The sequence below is a fragment of the Caloenas nicobarica genome, chromosome 22 (genome assembly GCF_036013445.1).
Source record: "Caloenas nicobarica isolate bCalNic1 chromosome 22, bCalNic1.hap1, whole genome shotgun sequence".
In the NCBI taxonomy this organism is placed as follows: domain Eukaryota; kingdom Metazoa; phylum Chordata; class Aves; order Columbiformes; family Columbidae; genus Caloenas; species Caloenas nicobarica.
The window spans coordinates 1,607,797-1,626,053 of NC_088266.1; the positions used below are offsets into that span (position 1 = coordinate 1,607,797).

General features: G+C 44.7%; 1 protein-coding gene across 6 annotated transcripts in view; it reads left to right on the forward strand.

Annotated features, from left to right (window-relative positions):
* EIF4G3 (eukaryotic translation initiation factor 4 gamma 3) overlaps positions 1-12,678 on the forward strand; it is a 132,267-nt gene extending 119,589 nt beyond the window's left edge. For 5 of the 6 annotated variants that reach the window (XM_065649808.1, XM_065649809.1, XM_065649811.1 and 2 more), the window contains 8 exons: positions 1,663-1,835; positions 3,696-3,821; positions 4,660-4,741; positions 6,561-6,659; positions 7,564-7,710; positions 8,860-8,941; positions 10,340-10,486; positions 11,430-12,678. In XM_065649808.1, the coding sequence (XP_065505880.1) occupies positions 1,663-1,835; positions 3,696-3,821; positions 4,660-4,741; positions 6,561-6,659; positions 7,564-7,710; positions 8,860-8,941; positions 10,340-10,486; positions 11,430-11,611 (1,038 nt within the window). In that variant the 3' untranslated portion in view covers positions 11,612-12,678. The remainder of the gene's footprint in view (positions 1-1,662; positions 1,836-3,695; positions 3,822-4,659; positions 4,742-6,560; positions 6,660-7,563; positions 7,711-8,859; positions 8,942-10,339; positions 10,487-11,429) is intronic. The other variant, XM_065649810.1, reaches the window with a different exon arrangement.
* The last annotated feature ends 5,579 nt before the right edge of the window (positions 12,679-18,257 follow it).

Sequence of the window (18,257 nt, forward strand, 5' to 3'; positions counted from 1 at the left end):
TATCAAAGCATGTGCTGTTCTGGTCTGGAGGCAGATAAAGCAATACTAAATATTGAACAAACCATTCCGGAGTATTTTTAATAAACATCGAAAAATGCCTGAGCAGCTGTCATCACTTCCTAGTTAAAGGTGGAAGTTTTATCTCCCTTGTAGATGGATTTTTAGCCTGTTCAGGGAGTTTGCAAAAAGCATTACATTGGCTGAAATTATTTGCTGAAATAAGTTTTACGAACCTGCCAGTGAGTTCCTGGTTCGGCACATTAAATGCAGCATTGCTGCTTCTGCACTTCATTGTGCTTCTGATTAAAATCAGAAAGAGGAATATTCTTGCAATGGGTTGTTTTGGGTTCACAGGTATCAGGAGAGATTATTAAATCCTGCAGGAGTGGGGGCCGGCGGGGCTGGTTAACCGAGGAATCTCTGGTCCTTTTTCATTTTACAATAGACTTGACAGTCGGACCCCTGGGGGTCTGGGCTAAGGGGCTTCTTCAGTTCCAATACAATTACATTTTTTTATGGCTGGATGGAAATGGAGTTGAATTGTGTTAAACAGGCGCACATCTGGTTAAAAAAAATACATTAGATTGAGGCAGCTCCTTTGCATTAGGGTGTTATTGGATAATTGTAAGTTCTCAGTGCTCTTCAAACGCAGCGTGCAGCAAAGTGTCTGGCTAAGTCAGCTTAAACTCACATTATATGAGTGCGTTAATGTAGCATATAGCAGAGGAATAGCCCTGTTTCGCAGGATTTTAGCCTTCAGTATTTAACCTGACTGTAAATGAAACCTGCCGAGCTCTGTGCCGGTGACCGGCGGCGTGTTCGCCCGGCTGTCCCGCAGACACCGGCGGGTGTCGGGGACGTCTGGCGGAAAAGCTCTGACCTGAGCCCACGGGCTGGGGCCACCAGGCTTGTGACCTGCACAAAAAACCATCCAGGACCTCCAGAAACACATCTGGGGCTGCCAGTTGTTCATAACTGAAGGCGTAACCTGAGAGAGAGCAAATGTCTTTAGTCAGGAAGCCCGTTGAGATCCCTCGGGCTGAACTGAGGTCAGTGGAGGATCTTTGCTGATGACAGCGGAGATTCTTGAAGAGTGACATTGAGCGCTTCTCTGAAAGTCTCTTATTTAAGAGTGTTTTACTTGCTTAGGTTACAAAATGTACGTGCCAGAAAGTAGCAGCTTTCTGAAGAGGAAATGTTCCTCCCAATGCTCCCCACCTATTTTCTGCCGCTTTATATGGTCTGAGTTTGTAACTCAGGCATTTCGGTGCCAGATCATGTCAGCAATGAATCTAACCTGATGTCCTCTTTTCAACTTGGCTTGATATTTGATGAAATAATAGGTGTTTTGGTGGCATCCAAAAGACAATTTCTGTCCTTTCACCGAGCAGCCGAACTGTACCCTGGAGTGTGATTGTGTCTTCTAAAAATTGTTGCCTGCCCGGTATAAATTCTCATTATTATTATTATTCAATTGCCATCTCAGTGGTGATTTGTGATGAGGTTCCGCAGCCTAGTTCAGCATCTTTACCTGGCAGCTTCACTAAATTCTCGGGTTTTTTTAAAAAAAAAAAAAGCTATGTTGTAGTAGAAAATCTTTTTCTTGGCGCGTTTTCGGATGTTTTCGGTTCGGGCAAGTGACGCTGTGTGTCGTTGGAACAGGAAGCGATGCAGTGCGTGGAGGAGCTGAGCGCCCAGAACCTGCTGCCGGTTTTCGTGCGGGTGGGAGTGGAGTCGACGCTGGAGAGGAGTCAGATCACCAGGGATCACATGGGCCAGTTGTTGCATCAGTTGGTGCAGGCAGGAAAGCTCAGCAAGCAGGATTTCTTCAAGGGGTTTGTATCCTGCACGTTGAAACAGACGCTTTTCTTCTTGTGTGTTGGAGAGGAGTGATTTCCCACCTTGCTTTGGTGTCCCGCCTTCTCCACACATCCATTTTGAAGGAGTATTTTCACCTGGGTGTATTTATAAGTAATAGAATGACTGTAATATATTTTTAAGTATTTCAACCTAAATATTTTCACATTTATATGAGTATTTATTTCTAAGCAAATACCTAGTTGTATATTTAAATGTATATTTGTTTAGATGTCTGTTTTGTGATGCATTTGTCAATTTGCCTTTTGGCAAATCACTGAATATGATTAAAAGAAGAGGAAGAAATCAAAAATCTTCATGTGACGTTAATGCCTGGGAGCCGTGGAGCCCAACGTCCTGCGCGTCCACAGAGCCGCAGCCACTCTGCTGCCGGGAGAACGATCCTGTTGCTCAGGATAACTCGACTTTAAGGAGCAGGCATGTCCTTGAGGGGCTGAGAAGGAGAATTTAGAGAATTATAGGTTTTATTTGAATCATGTCTCGTTGTGGTAGTGCTGACTGCTCTGGTGGTCTCCCTGTGCCCGTGGCTGGCAGTGAATTTCATCGCGATGCAATCCAGTGGCTCATAGGAAAAACTCAAGCAGCCTGAGTTCAAAACCATGTGGAACAGCAGTAAAAAAAATACATATCCACAGGGAAAACGCTCCTCTGTGTCCATGCAGTCGCCAGTGGTCAAACCGACTCATTTGAAGTGATACATTTCCGTAACGGATTGTGATTAAAGCCATTCCAGGCTTTAAAGTGTTTGCGATGCCAAATAAGTAGAATTTTGATGAACTAGTGGGACGTGTGGGCTCAATGTGGCATAAACAAAGTGAAGCAGCTCCTGAAGATGATGAAAGGGCAAGTGGTGTTTAGCGGGCACAGGAGAACACCGAAAACCACGGTGCTGATTCACACATGACAGATTACCGTATAATTCGGGGCTAGGGGACGAGTACTGGTCACAGCGCGAGTCTGGACATGCGCAACGGGAAAGTGATTCCTGACAGAAACACTGGGGCAAACCTGGGCTGAACGAGTAGCAGAGGACATGAAGAACAAAGCAAAGGTGGTTTCTGGTTTTGAAGCACGAGAGAAAAATGTGAATTTGTAGTCACTAAACTGGAACTCAGAATTGTCAGGGTTTTCAGGGAGAAATGAATCATGATGAAGAATGGCAGGAGAACCAGAAAAATGATCGTCTTGTACCAGCCATGGGAAGCAAAGGCACCTACAAGGGTTTTATCAGAAAGATGAATTTTGAGTCATTCTGGAACCTGTATCCAGAGTTGGGGAGCGATTTTTGTAATTCATCCTGCTGTGTTTTCTGTCCTGGATGGTGCATTGAACATTTTTCTTGCATGGTTTTACATTTTACAGACATTTTGCTGCTTCCCTTACACTTGAATTTTTATTACTACTCATCCCCCTTCAGTAGACATTTTGATACTTTTAAGAAGGCTTCATTTATTGGATGTTTTGTATTTATAGCCAAAAATGCTATTTTTACTTTTACATGGTTTACTAGTTAGCATACTGTTTATCTCTGGGATATAAGAATTATTGTAAATGGATCTTTCCTTGGATGCACCTGCTGGTTTTATGGAAGGCGATTCCTTTTCCACACACCCTCCATGTTACTGCATAGAAATTCACTCCGGGCAGTTTTGAAGCACTGAAAACATAAGATGGAAATAGCTTTTTTCGTTACCTTTGGGATTCTCTCCTTTCCCCTTCTCTCTTCTGTAACCAGGAATTTTTATAGTGCAGATTAGCTCAAAGCCTGAAATTAAATTCTGTTTGATGCTTGACATTTTTCTTTCCTTTTTCTCAAGTTTTTCAGATACCTTGGAGATGGCGGATGACATGGCCATAGATATACCCCATATTTGGTTGTACCTGGCTGAGTTGGTGACCCCCATGTTAAAAGAAGGAGGAATCTCTATGAGAGAACTTATACAGTAAGCAATGCTGTTTTTTTCAGCGTCAGTCGAGCTGAGCTGTGTGCCTGGCTGTGCTATAGGATTTTCACAGCGTGGTTCTCACGAGTAGATAAAAAACTGATAGTATTAGAGGCTCAGCTTCTCGCTGCCCGTCGTTCAGGACTTGCACTGGGCCGAAAGCTGTGGTGGGACGGGAGGTTGAGCTCTGTAGTCACCACTCAGGGGTGAAAGTTTTATCTGTAAATTGATTTCAATCCTGTTTGTATGAGCTGAGCTAAAAAATACGCCAGTGTTGTATGGTGGGAGTCGTTTGAGAGCACGGTGAGGCTCTGAGAACTGGATTTGAAGAGAGCAAAGTGTCGTGCAGGAGTCTGCGTGTCTCAGAGGGAAGAGCTGCCACCTGGGATTGCCTTAAACGCGGGCTCAAAACCTGGAAACTGCATTCAGGACCAGAGTTTCTGTATTTTCTACATGTCCTTATGTATTTGGGGATTAACTAGAAGCCAATTGAATGGTTTCCGTTTCCTGTAAGTAGTGGATTAAATCAATAACAGCCTTTTCACCAAAAAGGGTCCAGCTACCCAAATGCAGCATCGCACAAAAATGAGTGGATTTGATGTTACATAAAAATAATTTGCCCTGTTGTGGCAAATGCACTGCATCACGAGTGCATTTTATCGGCAGTGCGAGCTGGATCAAATCCTTTATCACTAGCAGAAATTAAAGCAGATTTTCTGCCTCCGGTCACTACGCCTTGCCGTGCACTCCAGACTTGGAGCACTGTTTTATGAAGATGAAATGATCTTCAGACAATTCCAATTGTAAGGATAAAATATCTGGTTTTCTTTCATTCTAGAGAATTTAGCAAACCTTTGCTTCCTGTGGGAAGAGCCGGCGTCTTGCTTGCTGAAATCTTGCACCTTCTATGCAAACAAATGGTAAGTGCCCGGGTGTAGTGCTCATAGATGCAGCCAGGACATGCTTATGCATAAAACCTGCACATTTCCCACAAAAAGATATTTAGGGATGGGTCAGCTGCTCCAGATAACCCCGGAATAACCCAGGAAACCTGCCTCTTCATCCCCAGTTTCAAACCAAACCTTACGAGGTTCCAAAAAGTTTAACTTTTTTTTTTTTTTTTCTCGTCGCTTTTCCCTTTTGCAGGTACCTTTGCACTTGGCTTCTTCCAGAAGCTAGGGTGCTGAAATACCGCAAGAGGGACATTCTCAAGGGATTTCTGGGCTGACCAGAAGCAGCAAGTGCCAGGAATGTTGCGCGAGAGCCGTTCTTGCAGGCCGGAGAGGTTCTGCGGGTTCGGATAAGCTTCAGATGCCTCTAGACTTCTGGGTGCTTATCCAAACGAAACCTGCCAACTCCTAAAATTCACCCAGCACTAGGGGTAGTGACACCTTTTCACCCTGTGACTTCTAGAGCTCTCTTACACATTTCACAGTTGTGTGTCCAAACAGTTTGGTGGTTTCCCTATAACTCTGTCTCCATTTTTGTCTTTTTTTTTTTTTTTCTTTTTCAAGCCAGCTAAATACCACACTTTGGATAGTATCTATTTTAAACCCTGTAAAATCCCTCACTTGCCCTTTTATTTTCTTTTTTTTTTTTTTTAAGCATGCATTCAAATAAGGTTGATTGTTCCAGGAGCATTTAGTCTAGCAGTGCAAATAGTGACCTTTTCGTTTATTTATTTTAGGTTTGATGCTTGTTTGGACAATCAACTCCCGTTTATTTTTCTCTGTTCTGTGAAAGGAAAGCTGCTGTGCTCTGGGGGTTGAAACACAAGGTTTAGGTTTCTGTTTCTAATTCGATCTCATCCAGGCCCATGCTTGGACTCGGGTATTTCAGTGTAATATCAGTCACCTAATTTGGATCCTGATGAACTGTAGCAGGAACTAAGCACAATTAGCTCTTAACAATCTGCATTGTAAACTGGATATTGTAATCTGCTTTGTAAAATGACAATCGGGCTGCTTTTATCGGCGCTTACAATAGGCTACGCAGTCATCTCCATTGCGCAGGTGCTGCAAGATAAAATTTTTGGCAAAGCGTTTGGGTGAAAAGAGCTGGTTATTATCAGTATTTTTATTCTTGTCAGAATTATTGCATATGTGCCATCTCAGGCAGGACACCAAATGGTCAGCGTGACATCAGAGGATGTGGGAGGTTGAACTGTATGTGCTGCAAAGGAGCTTTTCTCAACATTTGCAATAAATTGTAGGAATTGAAAAGTCAACTTGGTATTATGGACCTGAATTTAAGGCTTGATCTCTACACAGAAAACAGCCATGTAAATAGTTATTTTCCGAAAGCAGCTAATGAAAATTGACATCAAGGCAGAGGGAGAATGAGTCACGGAGGAAGTTAATGACAGTCAGGAGGAGAATCTAAGTCACCTACTGCCAGCTCTGTGTCACAGCCGTGGGCAACTGTGTCTTGTTCAGATGTGTCACTTTTCGTAGGGAATCTCTGGCTGCAGTCGTTGCAAACCCCACGTCTCACGTTATGCCTTGTTTACGACCCATCACTGTGGCGTTTGACCACAAGACTTATCTACCTGTGGCAGGATTGCGTCTATGATTTCTCTTGCACGGGGTTTCCAGACGTTCTCACTTCCTTGCTAGGCATCTTGTTTGGTGGCTGAACGGTTCTTTATTTCTCCTGACACAGCTGCACCACTCCGGTTTGCGTAAGCTCCCCCAGTTGTCTCTCAGGTCTTTAAAATGAATACATTTTTTTGTGTTGTAGAGCCATAAGAAAGTGGGAGCCTTATGGAGGGAGTCTGGCCTCAGTTGGAAGGACTACTTACCCGAAGGGGAGGATGTACATACCTTTCTCACGGAACAAGTGAGTTCAGAGCAAGCATCTGCTTTATGAATTATTTCAATACACTGATTTTTTTTATTTTTTTTTTTTAATTTTTTTTTTTCCCCCCGCATCCTACTTGTTCAATCCTCTTCCATCATACTCTTATGCATAGTTGATAGGGGATGTGGGGTGAAGTGTCTCCCTCACCAAGTTGGGGTTAGATTATTTCCTTTCTGAAATGCCAGGACCGGCTTGTCCCCTCCGGGAGATCGATTTCTCCAGCTGGGAGGAATAAACTCAAGAATGAGTTTTGCAGCAAGGGCAGAATAAGTGGTAGCAGTTATTCCCTCATCCCACCTTGTGTTACGATCCCGGTGAGTTTCACAATGAAGAGGAGCCAGGACTGACGGCGGGCACTTTGCAGCAGAAGCTGGAGCTCTCCCTTTAGAGCCCCAAGTGATCCACCGCCCGGTTTTTTTATTGATTAATAGCACATAGGAAGTGCTGCGCTGCAGGAAATCAAATGGATTACCGAGGCCTGGGGCTTGGTGAGGGGGCTGTAGATCCTCTGTCACATTTTGCAATGAATCGGGGCATTAGCCACAATTTTTGTGAGCGAATGCCAGCTCTGGTAATTGCATTCCAGCTCCCTGTCGTTTTAGTTGAGCAATACGCGCTTTATTTTGTGTGTGCTTGTATTGTGTGGGGCTGGAGTTGCTCGGAGATGCCTGGTTGTCTTTGCTGGATAATGGAGTTCCCCTTTGTTCGTAAAATGCTTTATAATCTTTGGAACAGAAAATGTGTATAAATCATTGTAAAGATAATTTAGCAGCTGAAAGATGCCAGAAAGCAGAATGAAGGGTAGTTTGCCGCCTCAGTTTGGTGTAATTCAGCATAGGAAAATATTTTTAACTAATTCTTATCATCGCTTCTGATGTTGCAGAAGTTGGACTTCACAGAATCCGACTGTTCCAGTTCCTCAGAAGCACTTTCAGAGAAAGAACTCTCTGCAGAAGAACTGAACAAGCAGCTGGAAAAACTCATTGTTGAGGACAAGGCGAATGATGAACAAATCTTTGACTGGGTAGAGGTACAAAGACTCTTTTCGCCCTCCCTGCACACAGTTCATTAACTGCTTTTGTAAATATTTTCCCATCTAAAGGAGCATTTCTGCAGGCTCCTCCCTAGGCATAGGATAAGAAGATGATTAAGTCTGTGCAATCAACACTTCCAAAGAATTAAAACCTATATGTAATTAGTTATTTCATAGTAAGCTTTAGGAAGAAAGAATTTTAGCCATGTTAACATGCATATATGTAACTGCCTTTTAAATATCGGACTTTTTGACTCTGAAAACACTGCTTCTGGTTACTTACTACATTTTAGACCAGTACACCGCTACGTTCTTTCTTCACAAAATATGAGATACAAGCTTCTCATGGCTTTTTGCAACATGACTTACCAAGTTCCCCCCTGCCATGCTGCAAAAATGTCCTGGGCAGTCACAGAGGGCAGGTGTATCTTTCCCAGTGCATTGGACCAGTAACTGTAAGAGAAAACAAAGAAAAAGAAAAAAAATAATCCCTGTCAACTCACTGATTTTTTGCCTTCTATCCTTGCTGCATCCTTTAAGTGAGATTTTAAATCTAGTGGCTGAAATGATCTTCAACCCGATTCATGTAGATGTGTGCTTACGGCTAAATCTCGGTCAGCTTCAATTCAATTATTTCCGTTGCTACAGCAGTGTGTCAGAAATGTCATTTTTCTGGTGCCGTTAGAGAAGTTGAGTGGAATAAAAATCTGGGGACACTCACAGGCTCTTTGTAGCCTTGACAAGTTACACACCCGTTCTCTGAATTTCTTCTACAAAACAAGCAAAACTCCACCCAAGGAGCATGCTGTAAAAAAAATGTTGAAAAAGCCTGAAACTTTTAGAAAATGCATATGGGTATTGTAAAAGCCAAGCCTTGCTGGTTTGGTTTGTTTCTAGAGACAAACTACTAGTTGTGGGAGTAGTTGAATGTTGATCACATGAGGACTTTTGTTGCATGTTGACGTACCTGAGCTTTTTGAAGAAGGGAATGGGACAGCTGAGCTTTTACAGAGGGGAGAACTGGATTTCTGCTGCAGCAGCTTCTGCTGAACTTGAACTTGCTGCCAAACGCAGCTGTGGATTTTGGAAACGGTTGCTCTCCGGCAGCAGCGTGTTTTTAACTGGTCCATTTACTCTTGGTTTCAGGCTAATCTAGATGAAAGCCAGATGAGTTCACCGACATTCCTTAGAGCTTTAATGACAGCGGTTTGTAAAGCAGCTATTATAGGTGAGTAGCTTGCAATGTAAACACCACACCAACCAAACGTGCAAAGAATTATTTTATATTTTTCAGGTTTGTGTCACTTTTCCCTCCCCTGAGGCTTTTTTTTATCACACAGTAAGACTTTTGCTCCGTGCTTTGCCGGTTACAGTGTTCTCAAGGTGCTGGTGTGTCCTGGTGACCTTACGTGAGCAGACGTTTCAGGCTCTGAGTAGTGCCAGATTGTTCATTGAGTTTTCTAGTGAAGGTGGAACTGCGCTATACATTATTAAGATAATTAGCATTTCCACTCCTGTGGCAGCAAGTCCATGTGGGCGCTCTACCATCGCAGATTGCCACATACAAGTTGGAAGCGTGGGTTGCGAAGAGAAGCCAGCCTGCAGCTCTGGCTTTTTCATAGTTTTGGAAAGGTGATCTCTGTGGATTACTTGAATATGGGGCAGTCGGCTGGAAATGGAGGAGAGGGTGCGTTCCCAAGTCAGACATCTGAGCCTCAGGCCCTCCAGGGGGTTTGAATAAAAGTGCTGCAGCCAGAAACATCTGGTCAGTTCATTTTGTTTTCTTGAACTTTACTGTTGGCATCTGGCAAGGCAAAATACTTGTGCTTGTAAAGCACCTGGTTCTGCTCTCAGCTGTAAGAGTCACGCTTGGTGGAGAGAGTGGTCGGAATTTAACTTGTTGGGAGGGGACGCACAGCCCAACTCTTTCCGCTCCCGACAACAGAACCCTTCTGATGCCACCTAGTGTCAGTGCCGAAATGACACAGGATTTGATGACAAACGTTTACGGGTTCCCCGATGTGTATCAGGAACGTCTTCTGGTTTATGTTTTGACCTTGTCTCTAACTGAGGGGTTTTTTTCCTTTTTGTTTTCAAAATATCACTTAATTGTGTTGCATGATCTACTTAAAAGCTGCTGAATAATTTATCCGTGTTGCTGATGGACTTCTAGTGTGTATTTTTATATATTCCTGACTCCCCGTGTCACGTGCAGCCTATGATTCTGCTTCTGCCTTAGTATTTTTAGAAAAAAATCATATACTTTTCTAAAAACCTTCTATATAACTGCAATTTTAGCCCTAGCCATTGTACGTGCTTTGGATATCCAGTTGTCTGTGGAAACACAACAATTTGCACAGTAAGTTTGTGATTCCTTTGCGTGTGTCCCTGCAGATGCTGGTTGACTTTGAGGGACGGGAAGGATCAAGAGTTCCAGAAAAAGCCGTTGATTAGAAAAACTTCTTTTTGTTTCTCATCCTCTTTTCTCCACACTAACCTCTACCTGTGATTTCTATTTGAATAAATTAAGGCAATAAAAGATAATAAAATAAAGATAATAAAAATAAAATATCTGCCCTTGCTGCTGTCTTGCAAAGCTGACCCTGTTTTCTACTCTCCCCCTCAGCGGACTCTTCCAGCTTCCGTGTGGACACTGCTGTTATCAAACAGAGAGTGCCGATCTTACTCAAGTACCTAGACTCAGACACAGAGAAGGAACTACAAGCACTTTATGCACTACAAGCATCAATAGTAAAACTTGATCAACCTCCTAGTAAGTGTTTGCTCTGTGCTGGGGGTTTGAACTCTGACAGCGTGAGGAGAAGTTGGTTCTGTGAGAGGAAAATCTAGCAATAGGGTGTGGAAGAGGATGTGCTGTTCCTGACAGTGGAAACAAAATTTTACCTTTTTATGTAGCAGATGAGAGGGGGCAGCGTAGAGTGGTTTCTGTTTGTCCAGATTCTGGCTTTCAGAGCAGCACAGGTCCCCGAATGCTTGGCCAGAGGCTGGCTCTTCTCTTGGTTGCTTCTGTAAGCAGCCACGCAGAAGGAAGGACAAACCTCTGTTGATACAAAGAAAAAATAGCAGTAAAAAATGATCTGTTGAGTGTACAGTACCTGGACATGTGAGTGTTGTAACTGCATTGCTGCACCACACATGTCGGTGCACTTGGAGGGAACAAAATGGACAACTGATGAGTCTTCTCCCAGAACCACCGCAGAAAATTTGTTGGAAGAGAGGTGGGAGGTTGCCAAAGAAGCAGAGATACCCGGGGAGTCTGCAGCTCCAAATCAAAGAGTGTCCCAAACCACCTGACACGATCGTCCTTGGCTTTAAGGCACTGGTTGTTCATTATTCCTCCCGCTGAGCCCCAAAAAATGAGGTGTTGGAAGAGCCAGGCTGCAGGTTGTGCGGTCTGGTGAGGGCAGGCTGGGCTGCTCTGCGTTCTTGTCTCTAGATAATACGTTCCCACGGCCGCTTTCCCTTTTTTGTGGAGCACGTGTTGTCTGACAGCATCAGCGGGGCCTGTTTTCCCTCTCAGCTGCGTGTGACCAGCCAGGAAGCAATAACTCAGTAACAGACCTTCCTTTTGATTGTATCTGCGTCTTGTGCTTTAAAGGTCACGTTAATCCCCTTATCCGTAACCGCGTCTTTGTCCGCCGCCTTTAACCACGCAGCACTAACAGCTGTTCTCTCCCGTTCTTCCATTATCACAGATTTGTTGCGGATGTTTTTCGATTGCCTGTATGATGAGGAGGTAATATCGGAGGATGCCTTCTACAAGTGGGAAAGCAGCAAGGACCCAGCGGAGCAGAACGGGAAAGGAGTAGCGCTCAAATCTGTCACAGCGTTCTTCACGTGGCTACGGGAGGCCGAAGAGGAGTCGGAGGATAATTAAAACTTAAAAAATACAGAGAAAAAAAAAAAAAAAAAAGAAACAATTTAAGTATTTTTTTAAAAAGTTTCACGTCTTCGCCAATCACAGTGCAGCAAGGCCAATTCTCGCGCAGACCCCCCCCTTCCCCCACACATGCACGAGTGGGAGAGGTAAAACTAGATAAACACAAAGGTGACCATGGAGGAAAAAAGGTACTTGAAAAAAAAAAGTAAACTTCAAACCTGAGGGCGGGAGCACTAAACCAAAACACATGTATTATTTATAGAAAATATCTTCTGTTTTAATCTTTTTTTCTTTTCTTTTTGAACAAGGACTCACAAAAACACAAAGCAAAACAAATCTGTTTAGCAAAAAAAAAAAGTTGAAAACTTTTAATTTATTATTTTAAGGACTGCAAATGCCAGTGTAATTTTTAAATTTGCAGTTTCTGTAAACGAATTGTATAATAGAACAAAAGCAGAGAAATAAATTTCCCTCCCCTTCATATGCACCTCAGTTTTGTTTCAAAGCATGATAAATAGACAAAACTTTCAAGGGGGTTGGGGTAAGCTAGATGAGGAAGAGATTTTTTTTTTTTTTTGTCATCAGATTTTTCTGCCTGCCTCTCAGCTTGCTTCAGAAATTTAAAAAGAAAATAGTAATCAAAACGTACATAACCTTGGAACGGAAGGAAATGCATTTGAGAAAACCGCTGCGGACCAGAGTGCTCCAAAAAACCAACTCGTTCAAAACAGTGCTACCCTGGGGAAAAAGTACTAGTGATACTTTCAGAACCTTTAGAGCAACTTTAAGGCTTGTAAATACATAGAACAAATATTTAAAAAAAAATGAAAAAAAGAAATTGACTCAATACTATTTCTTTTCACTTTCAAAATATAAAGAACAAAATAAAGACAAACATTGCAAGTTTAAAAGAAAGTAAAACGACTTCTCCTTTGACAGCTGCTGAATGTGTGCACCATTCTGAGCGGTGCTGGCTTCCTTTTCCTTGTGTAGGTCCTCGGTTCCAAACTGTACATATAGTGTGTGTATGTATGTGTGTCTACCAAAAAAAGAGGGGTGAGAGCAATTGTTGTTTAAAAAAAAAAAAAAAAAACAAAAAACTAAAAATAGGAGAAAAAAAAAAAGGGGGGGGGTTGTGCTTGGGAGACCTTTTCTGCAGAGAGAACTTAATGGCCGAGGAGCAGCTGGCTGGGTGGCTGTTCCGTGTCGGTGCCTTTGGTTCCCAGCAAGTCGCGACGAGGCCGGGACACGACCTCGGGGGCGGTGGGTGCCCAATCCCAGCTCGGTTTTTCCAGCCGTGCGGCCGTGGCGGCTCTGATGTGACTTGGATCAGTGGCATCGTCCTGGGGACTTGTGACCCTGCGAAGGTGGCAGCCACTGGAGCAGAGAACCGCCAGCCCTTTCGCCGTGGCCTGTGCGTCTGTCGTTGCTCGGATTGCGCCGCTACCCTTCGCAGCTGAGGAACGCAAAGACCCGCAACGGGTGAAAACAAAAGCGTCCTACAGGAGTCAAGAGGTGGAACAAGCGCCGCGGTGCTCCTCCCGGTTTTGCCCGCCCCGGGGACGGTGTCTGCAGGCTGAGCGCGCCCGGGTATAAATGAAGCAGTCGCTTCGCAGCGCAGTCGGAGCGTGTGTTTTCTGTGCGCTCAAAGGGACTTCACCCCGACACCACGCAGTCCTCCAGACTGAGCCGCTGCTGAGTACATTAAGTCTCTTGTGTGTCTCTCTTCAACAACCAAAGATGACCTGCTGGCTCTCACTGTGAAGAAGCATCTACCATAATACAAGTCTGCAAAGTTCGTGAAGCCCGAAAATGTAGTTTGTGAACTGTGGTCCATGGACCGCGAGTAACCTGTGGAGCATTTGCTGGTGGTCGGTGCAGCACTAGCTGCTCACATGATGCTGTCTTTTTCTTTCCAGCTGCTAAGTCACTTCTTTTTTAAAAAAAAAAAAAAGGTAAAAACGAGGGAAAAAAAAAAAGGCTACAAATACATGAAATACTTTCCTAATCTTACTTTTACATGTAAACAATTGCTGTACTTGCATAAGGATGTTGTTTGATCACCAAGGGGAAGGGAGGAGGGCTCCTGGTTGTGGCTGGAGGGGAGATGTCCGTGGGACGCTTTCCCTGTTAACGTGTTCCACGCCATGAATCTGAGCTAGAGAATCCATGGCCTAAAACACTAGAGCATTGTTTGGTTTTTTGGGAGTTTTTTTTAGTAACAATAAAACACTTTTCTCTGATGTTTTGTTAAAAAAAAAATTCTCACCCTTAATATATGCATATGTATGTATCTGCTTGTACGACATTCAGCGATTCCTTGTCCTCAGCCACTTCCCCTCGGCAGTTGTGTGCAGTGGTTTGGCGACAGGCGCTCTCAAGATCTCCGAAAACTTCATCTGCAGGGAAACCCCCACCCAGCAGCTCTCAAGTTGTATGTGTCTCTGCAGAAGGTCCTGTGGGTGCTGGTCTCGGAAAAGTCATTTTTCAGCCAGAACGTGAGCAGGTACATGATGGTTTGTAGCAGTTAAATAGCTGAATGCCAATTTATATGTAAACGAGGCCGAATATTTGCCGAGTTGCTGTGTGCACCTGATGAATTTCCCCTCAGTGTCAGACCCTGCTGGGAACGTGAGTTTGTAACACTGGAGCTGTGCCGTGCAAGGATTGTGATTTATTTATCGATTGCCTTGAATTAGGAACAAATTGCTAGAGCCTTTGAACAGCCACGTGAATCCAAGTGTGTCAGGGCAGGGACATTTATCTGGGGAGCTTGAATCTTTTGGCTAAAAGAGTTGGAAAAGCACTGGTTGGAGGGAGTGGGAACGGTGAGCATGTGGGTAGAGGAGAGGTGAGAAAGTCTCTCTCCTTCTTGCCTGAGCTTTTTATGTTAAATGTTCCAGGGGGGTGACAACTTGCCCTGTTAATGTCCTGCGAATTCCAGGAAGGAAGTTTTTAAACGTTTTAAGAGTGTTTTCAGAATTACCCAAAGGCTCTGAAAAGGTGGGGTTGCAGCATGGCAAGCTTTGCATTTTCCGAAGCTGGATCAGTTAAGCTGCATGTAGAGCACTGGGAGCACTTCAGGCGTGAGACTTTAAGGTCTCCAGCCGGGGTTATGTTACCCTGAGGTTCAGCTTTTCACAGATGTCACGGCAGGGAGCATATCTGATACCAGTTTTGCAAAAACTGCTTCCTCTGCTCCCCTTGCGCGGTTTGCCCTGTGCCGCTTGCTTACCTGTACCAAGCAGTGTGGTCACTTTTTGGTCGCTGCCTAGATCAGCGCAGGTTTGCAGGCGGTTGGGGCTCCTCAGGATGTGGCCCATAGTCCTGGAAGATCTTTGCAACATGTCTCCTGAAGGGTATTAAAATAGACAAAACTGTAAGATATATATGAAACAGAAAGAGCGACAATTAAGTAAAAGACTGATCCCGAAGGAATGTGATTTGTTGGAGCCTCATTTTACATAGGCGAGGAGAGGTGAGCTGCGGTTACTCCTACCTGACATGATAGCAAAGCCTTAGCAGGGAGGACAGCAAATTTCCCCCAGGAATACTAAAGGTTTGAGCGTGTTGGTTGGTTTGGTTTTTTTCCTCGCAGTCCTGGTCCTATAAGGCATTTAAACACATCTGGGCAGGCTTGTGAACATGGTAGGGGCTTAATGCAGCTCAGCAGGAAAGAGCTGCATAGAAGCCATTTCCACTGCCGGGAGCCCTTGTTGTGCTGAGGCTGCTTGTGCTATCAATAGCACAGGCAAGGAGCAGCAGATGCATCACTTACCTCCTCGTTTATTGCTGAAAATGTCCCCAAACTTGAAGCAATCAAAGAGCAAATTTCCAGGCCAAGTGTCTGCCGAAGGCTGGTTTCTTTCTAGGAAAGTATTTTCAGAAACAGATGATCCATTTCTGTATGAACGAGGTCACTGATTTTTACTGATACCAGATGCTGCGCTCTGTCTGCTTGTGTTAACATGTTTAGGTTTTAGCCTTATTTTTTCAAGAAGCCTCAGGTCCAGGAACAGACCTGTGCAAAGAGGCCATGCGGCAGGAGAGGCTCAGGAGAAGGGATTCCTCTGCAGAGATGGTTTTTATTTTTAAGGTGGTTTAAGCCAGTAGTAACTTAACACCAGTCGTTGCTGCAACCCACAGACCTTTGGTTCCAACCCCATAGACGGTTTTTTTTCTGATAAAGGAAAAACAGGGCCTCTAAAAAGTCCTGTTAACTCGCTGAGCGTGCTGAAAATGTTTAAAAACAATTGCAGATGCTAGCATCTCATTGCCAAAAGGGGTGGCTGTGACCGTTCCTGCTGCATTTCATTCCAGCATGAGTAATTTTTAGATGAAGGAACCTGAAGCTGGTTGCCTTGTCAGAAGCGTTCGCTGCAGAGCAGAGAAGCTGTTGCAGCCGTGCTCCTGGCACTGCTCACTTGATTTGCTTCACAGGCACAAGAGGGTTTAGCTTTGGGGGCAGTAAGCTCAAATGAGACCCCCCCAGAAGACTCTTATGCCATTAAATCCAACACCTCTGGCTTCGAGGTGCTGAACTGGCTGTTGGCCGCAGGTCAGCCTGTGACGGTGGTGAGATGCCGCATGGTAGGAGTTGGGTCAGGGCTGGAAGCCGTTGGGAAGTGTTGAGGCCTGCAAGTGCTCTGAGCTCCCACGTTATGCGGTTGGTTGGGCAGGGAGAGCTTGGCCTTTTGGAAGAGGTTGGCCCTCTCCTGCTGCTGATTGTAGGCCAACTAAGCGGCATCTCCCAGCAAGCAGCATCAGTGGGAGTGTGAGCTCTTCACACACGGCTTTCTTTTAATAAGGTGCCAACGGGGTTTGCACAAGATGCTGCACGCTGATAGGAACTCCAAGCGATGGTTCAATGTGGCCTGGGGGCCTTGTGCAAGTTTCGACAGCCACAGGATGCAGCCTGGGGATAAGGAGGCTTCAGCACAGAGAGTCCTGCTTGGCTGCCCCTCTCCCAGCCCAGCTCTGTGGATAGATCACCTGCAAGGAGCCATCGCAGGAAAACCACGGCAAAGGGCAAGCAACCACAGCAAGAGATTGATTAATTCAGCTTCCAGCAGTGTGACTAAATCCCTGCCGATATCCAAGGAAGTTTAACACAAAGTTTTCTACCCTTGTATTTTCCAAGGGGCTCCACTTGCCACCTGCATCACAGACGTGTGGTGTGCTGAAGTAACTCTGGAGTATTTAAATGCTGCTGTAGGTATGCCAGGCTATGATCTGTGGAAAGCTTTGATTGTGTGGCACCGGTTTCTCTTCCTCATTTCCAGCTGCTAAATTGTGCTGAAACAGTATTGGAAATAAAACCGGCTCCCATTCCATTCAGTACTTTCCAAAGGGGAATTTGTCCAAGGGTGCAGTTGCTGTCCCAGCTGCAGGGATGGTTGTGCTGTGGTTGCAAATTGGCAAGGGGACTTGGGGAAGGTGGTGGATGCTTTATGATAGGACATCCTTGTAGAAGTGAGCAGAGAGAACAGTAAAGCCTGGCTCTTGCGTGCTTGGTTGTCCTGTTGCAGCCCTCCTGAAAGGTTTAACAGCAGATGTCTCAAAGCAGAGTCTTACTAAGCTTGCAGGGTACAGAGCATTAGCAAACGTGGAACAGAGCACTGTTAGAAGTGTTGCAGAGAACAGCTGGACAGGAGTTGAAAAAATATCATCTTAGTGGATGCGGCTGGTACCTTCAGGTCTTACCCATGAAGGAAAATGAGTCATTTCAGTGCTGCAGAATAAGCTATTCTGAAATAACGCCTGGTGCAAGTGGTCTGTGCCATTAAAGATGGCCTGAAGTGAATGATGTGTGAGTCCCGGCCACCTCCTGTTTGTGTGGTACTTCACCAAAAGCAGCTGGCCTGGGAAGAGAGCAGACGCTCGGCTGCTTCAGCAGGGTTGTGGCACCACCGCCGCCCGAATTTATGGTGATGAGCACCATGTGCAGCTCTGCCCTGCTGCACAGCTCTGCGTTGGGTGTTTTCATACACCAGGAACATCGAACATGAGGAATTTCGCACGCCTTCTCTGCAAAACAAGGGAATCAAGTGTTTTTACCCATCTTCCATGAAAACACATCTGACTCTTCTGGTCTCCTCCAACATCACAAGGTGGATATTATGCGCAGGACCCTGGGCTGTGGCTGACACATCTTGAAGAAAGTCAGTTGGCAGGATTTCCCACAGAGAGATGCTTACGCCAGCACTCGAGCTGACTGTACGCTTCAAGCAAGAGCCATCGCCAAAAATGCTTCAAATTCCTGCTCAACCCAAAAGTTTTCTGTCTTCCCAGCAAAGCTCGCTGGCTGATTTCAGCTTCTCCGTGCTGTCATTTCCACTTTTCTGCTTTGGGTAAAATAAATCCCTATTTGTAATGCCAAAAGTACTATTAAAAAAACCCCAACTTCTTCCAGGCACTGTTTTTCCAGTGACAACAGCATCTGCCTCCTTAGTAATAAGGATCTATTTCAAATTAGAGCATCTCTAGAAATGCATCAGCCTGTGGAGGCTGCTTAGTCCACAACATTTTCCTGCTCCAAACTTTTGTCAGCTCCAGAACAGAGCAAACTTTGGTATTTTTAAGCATATTTTTATTCACTTTCTAGGAACCGATATAAAAATGAGTTCACTGAGGAACAGAATAC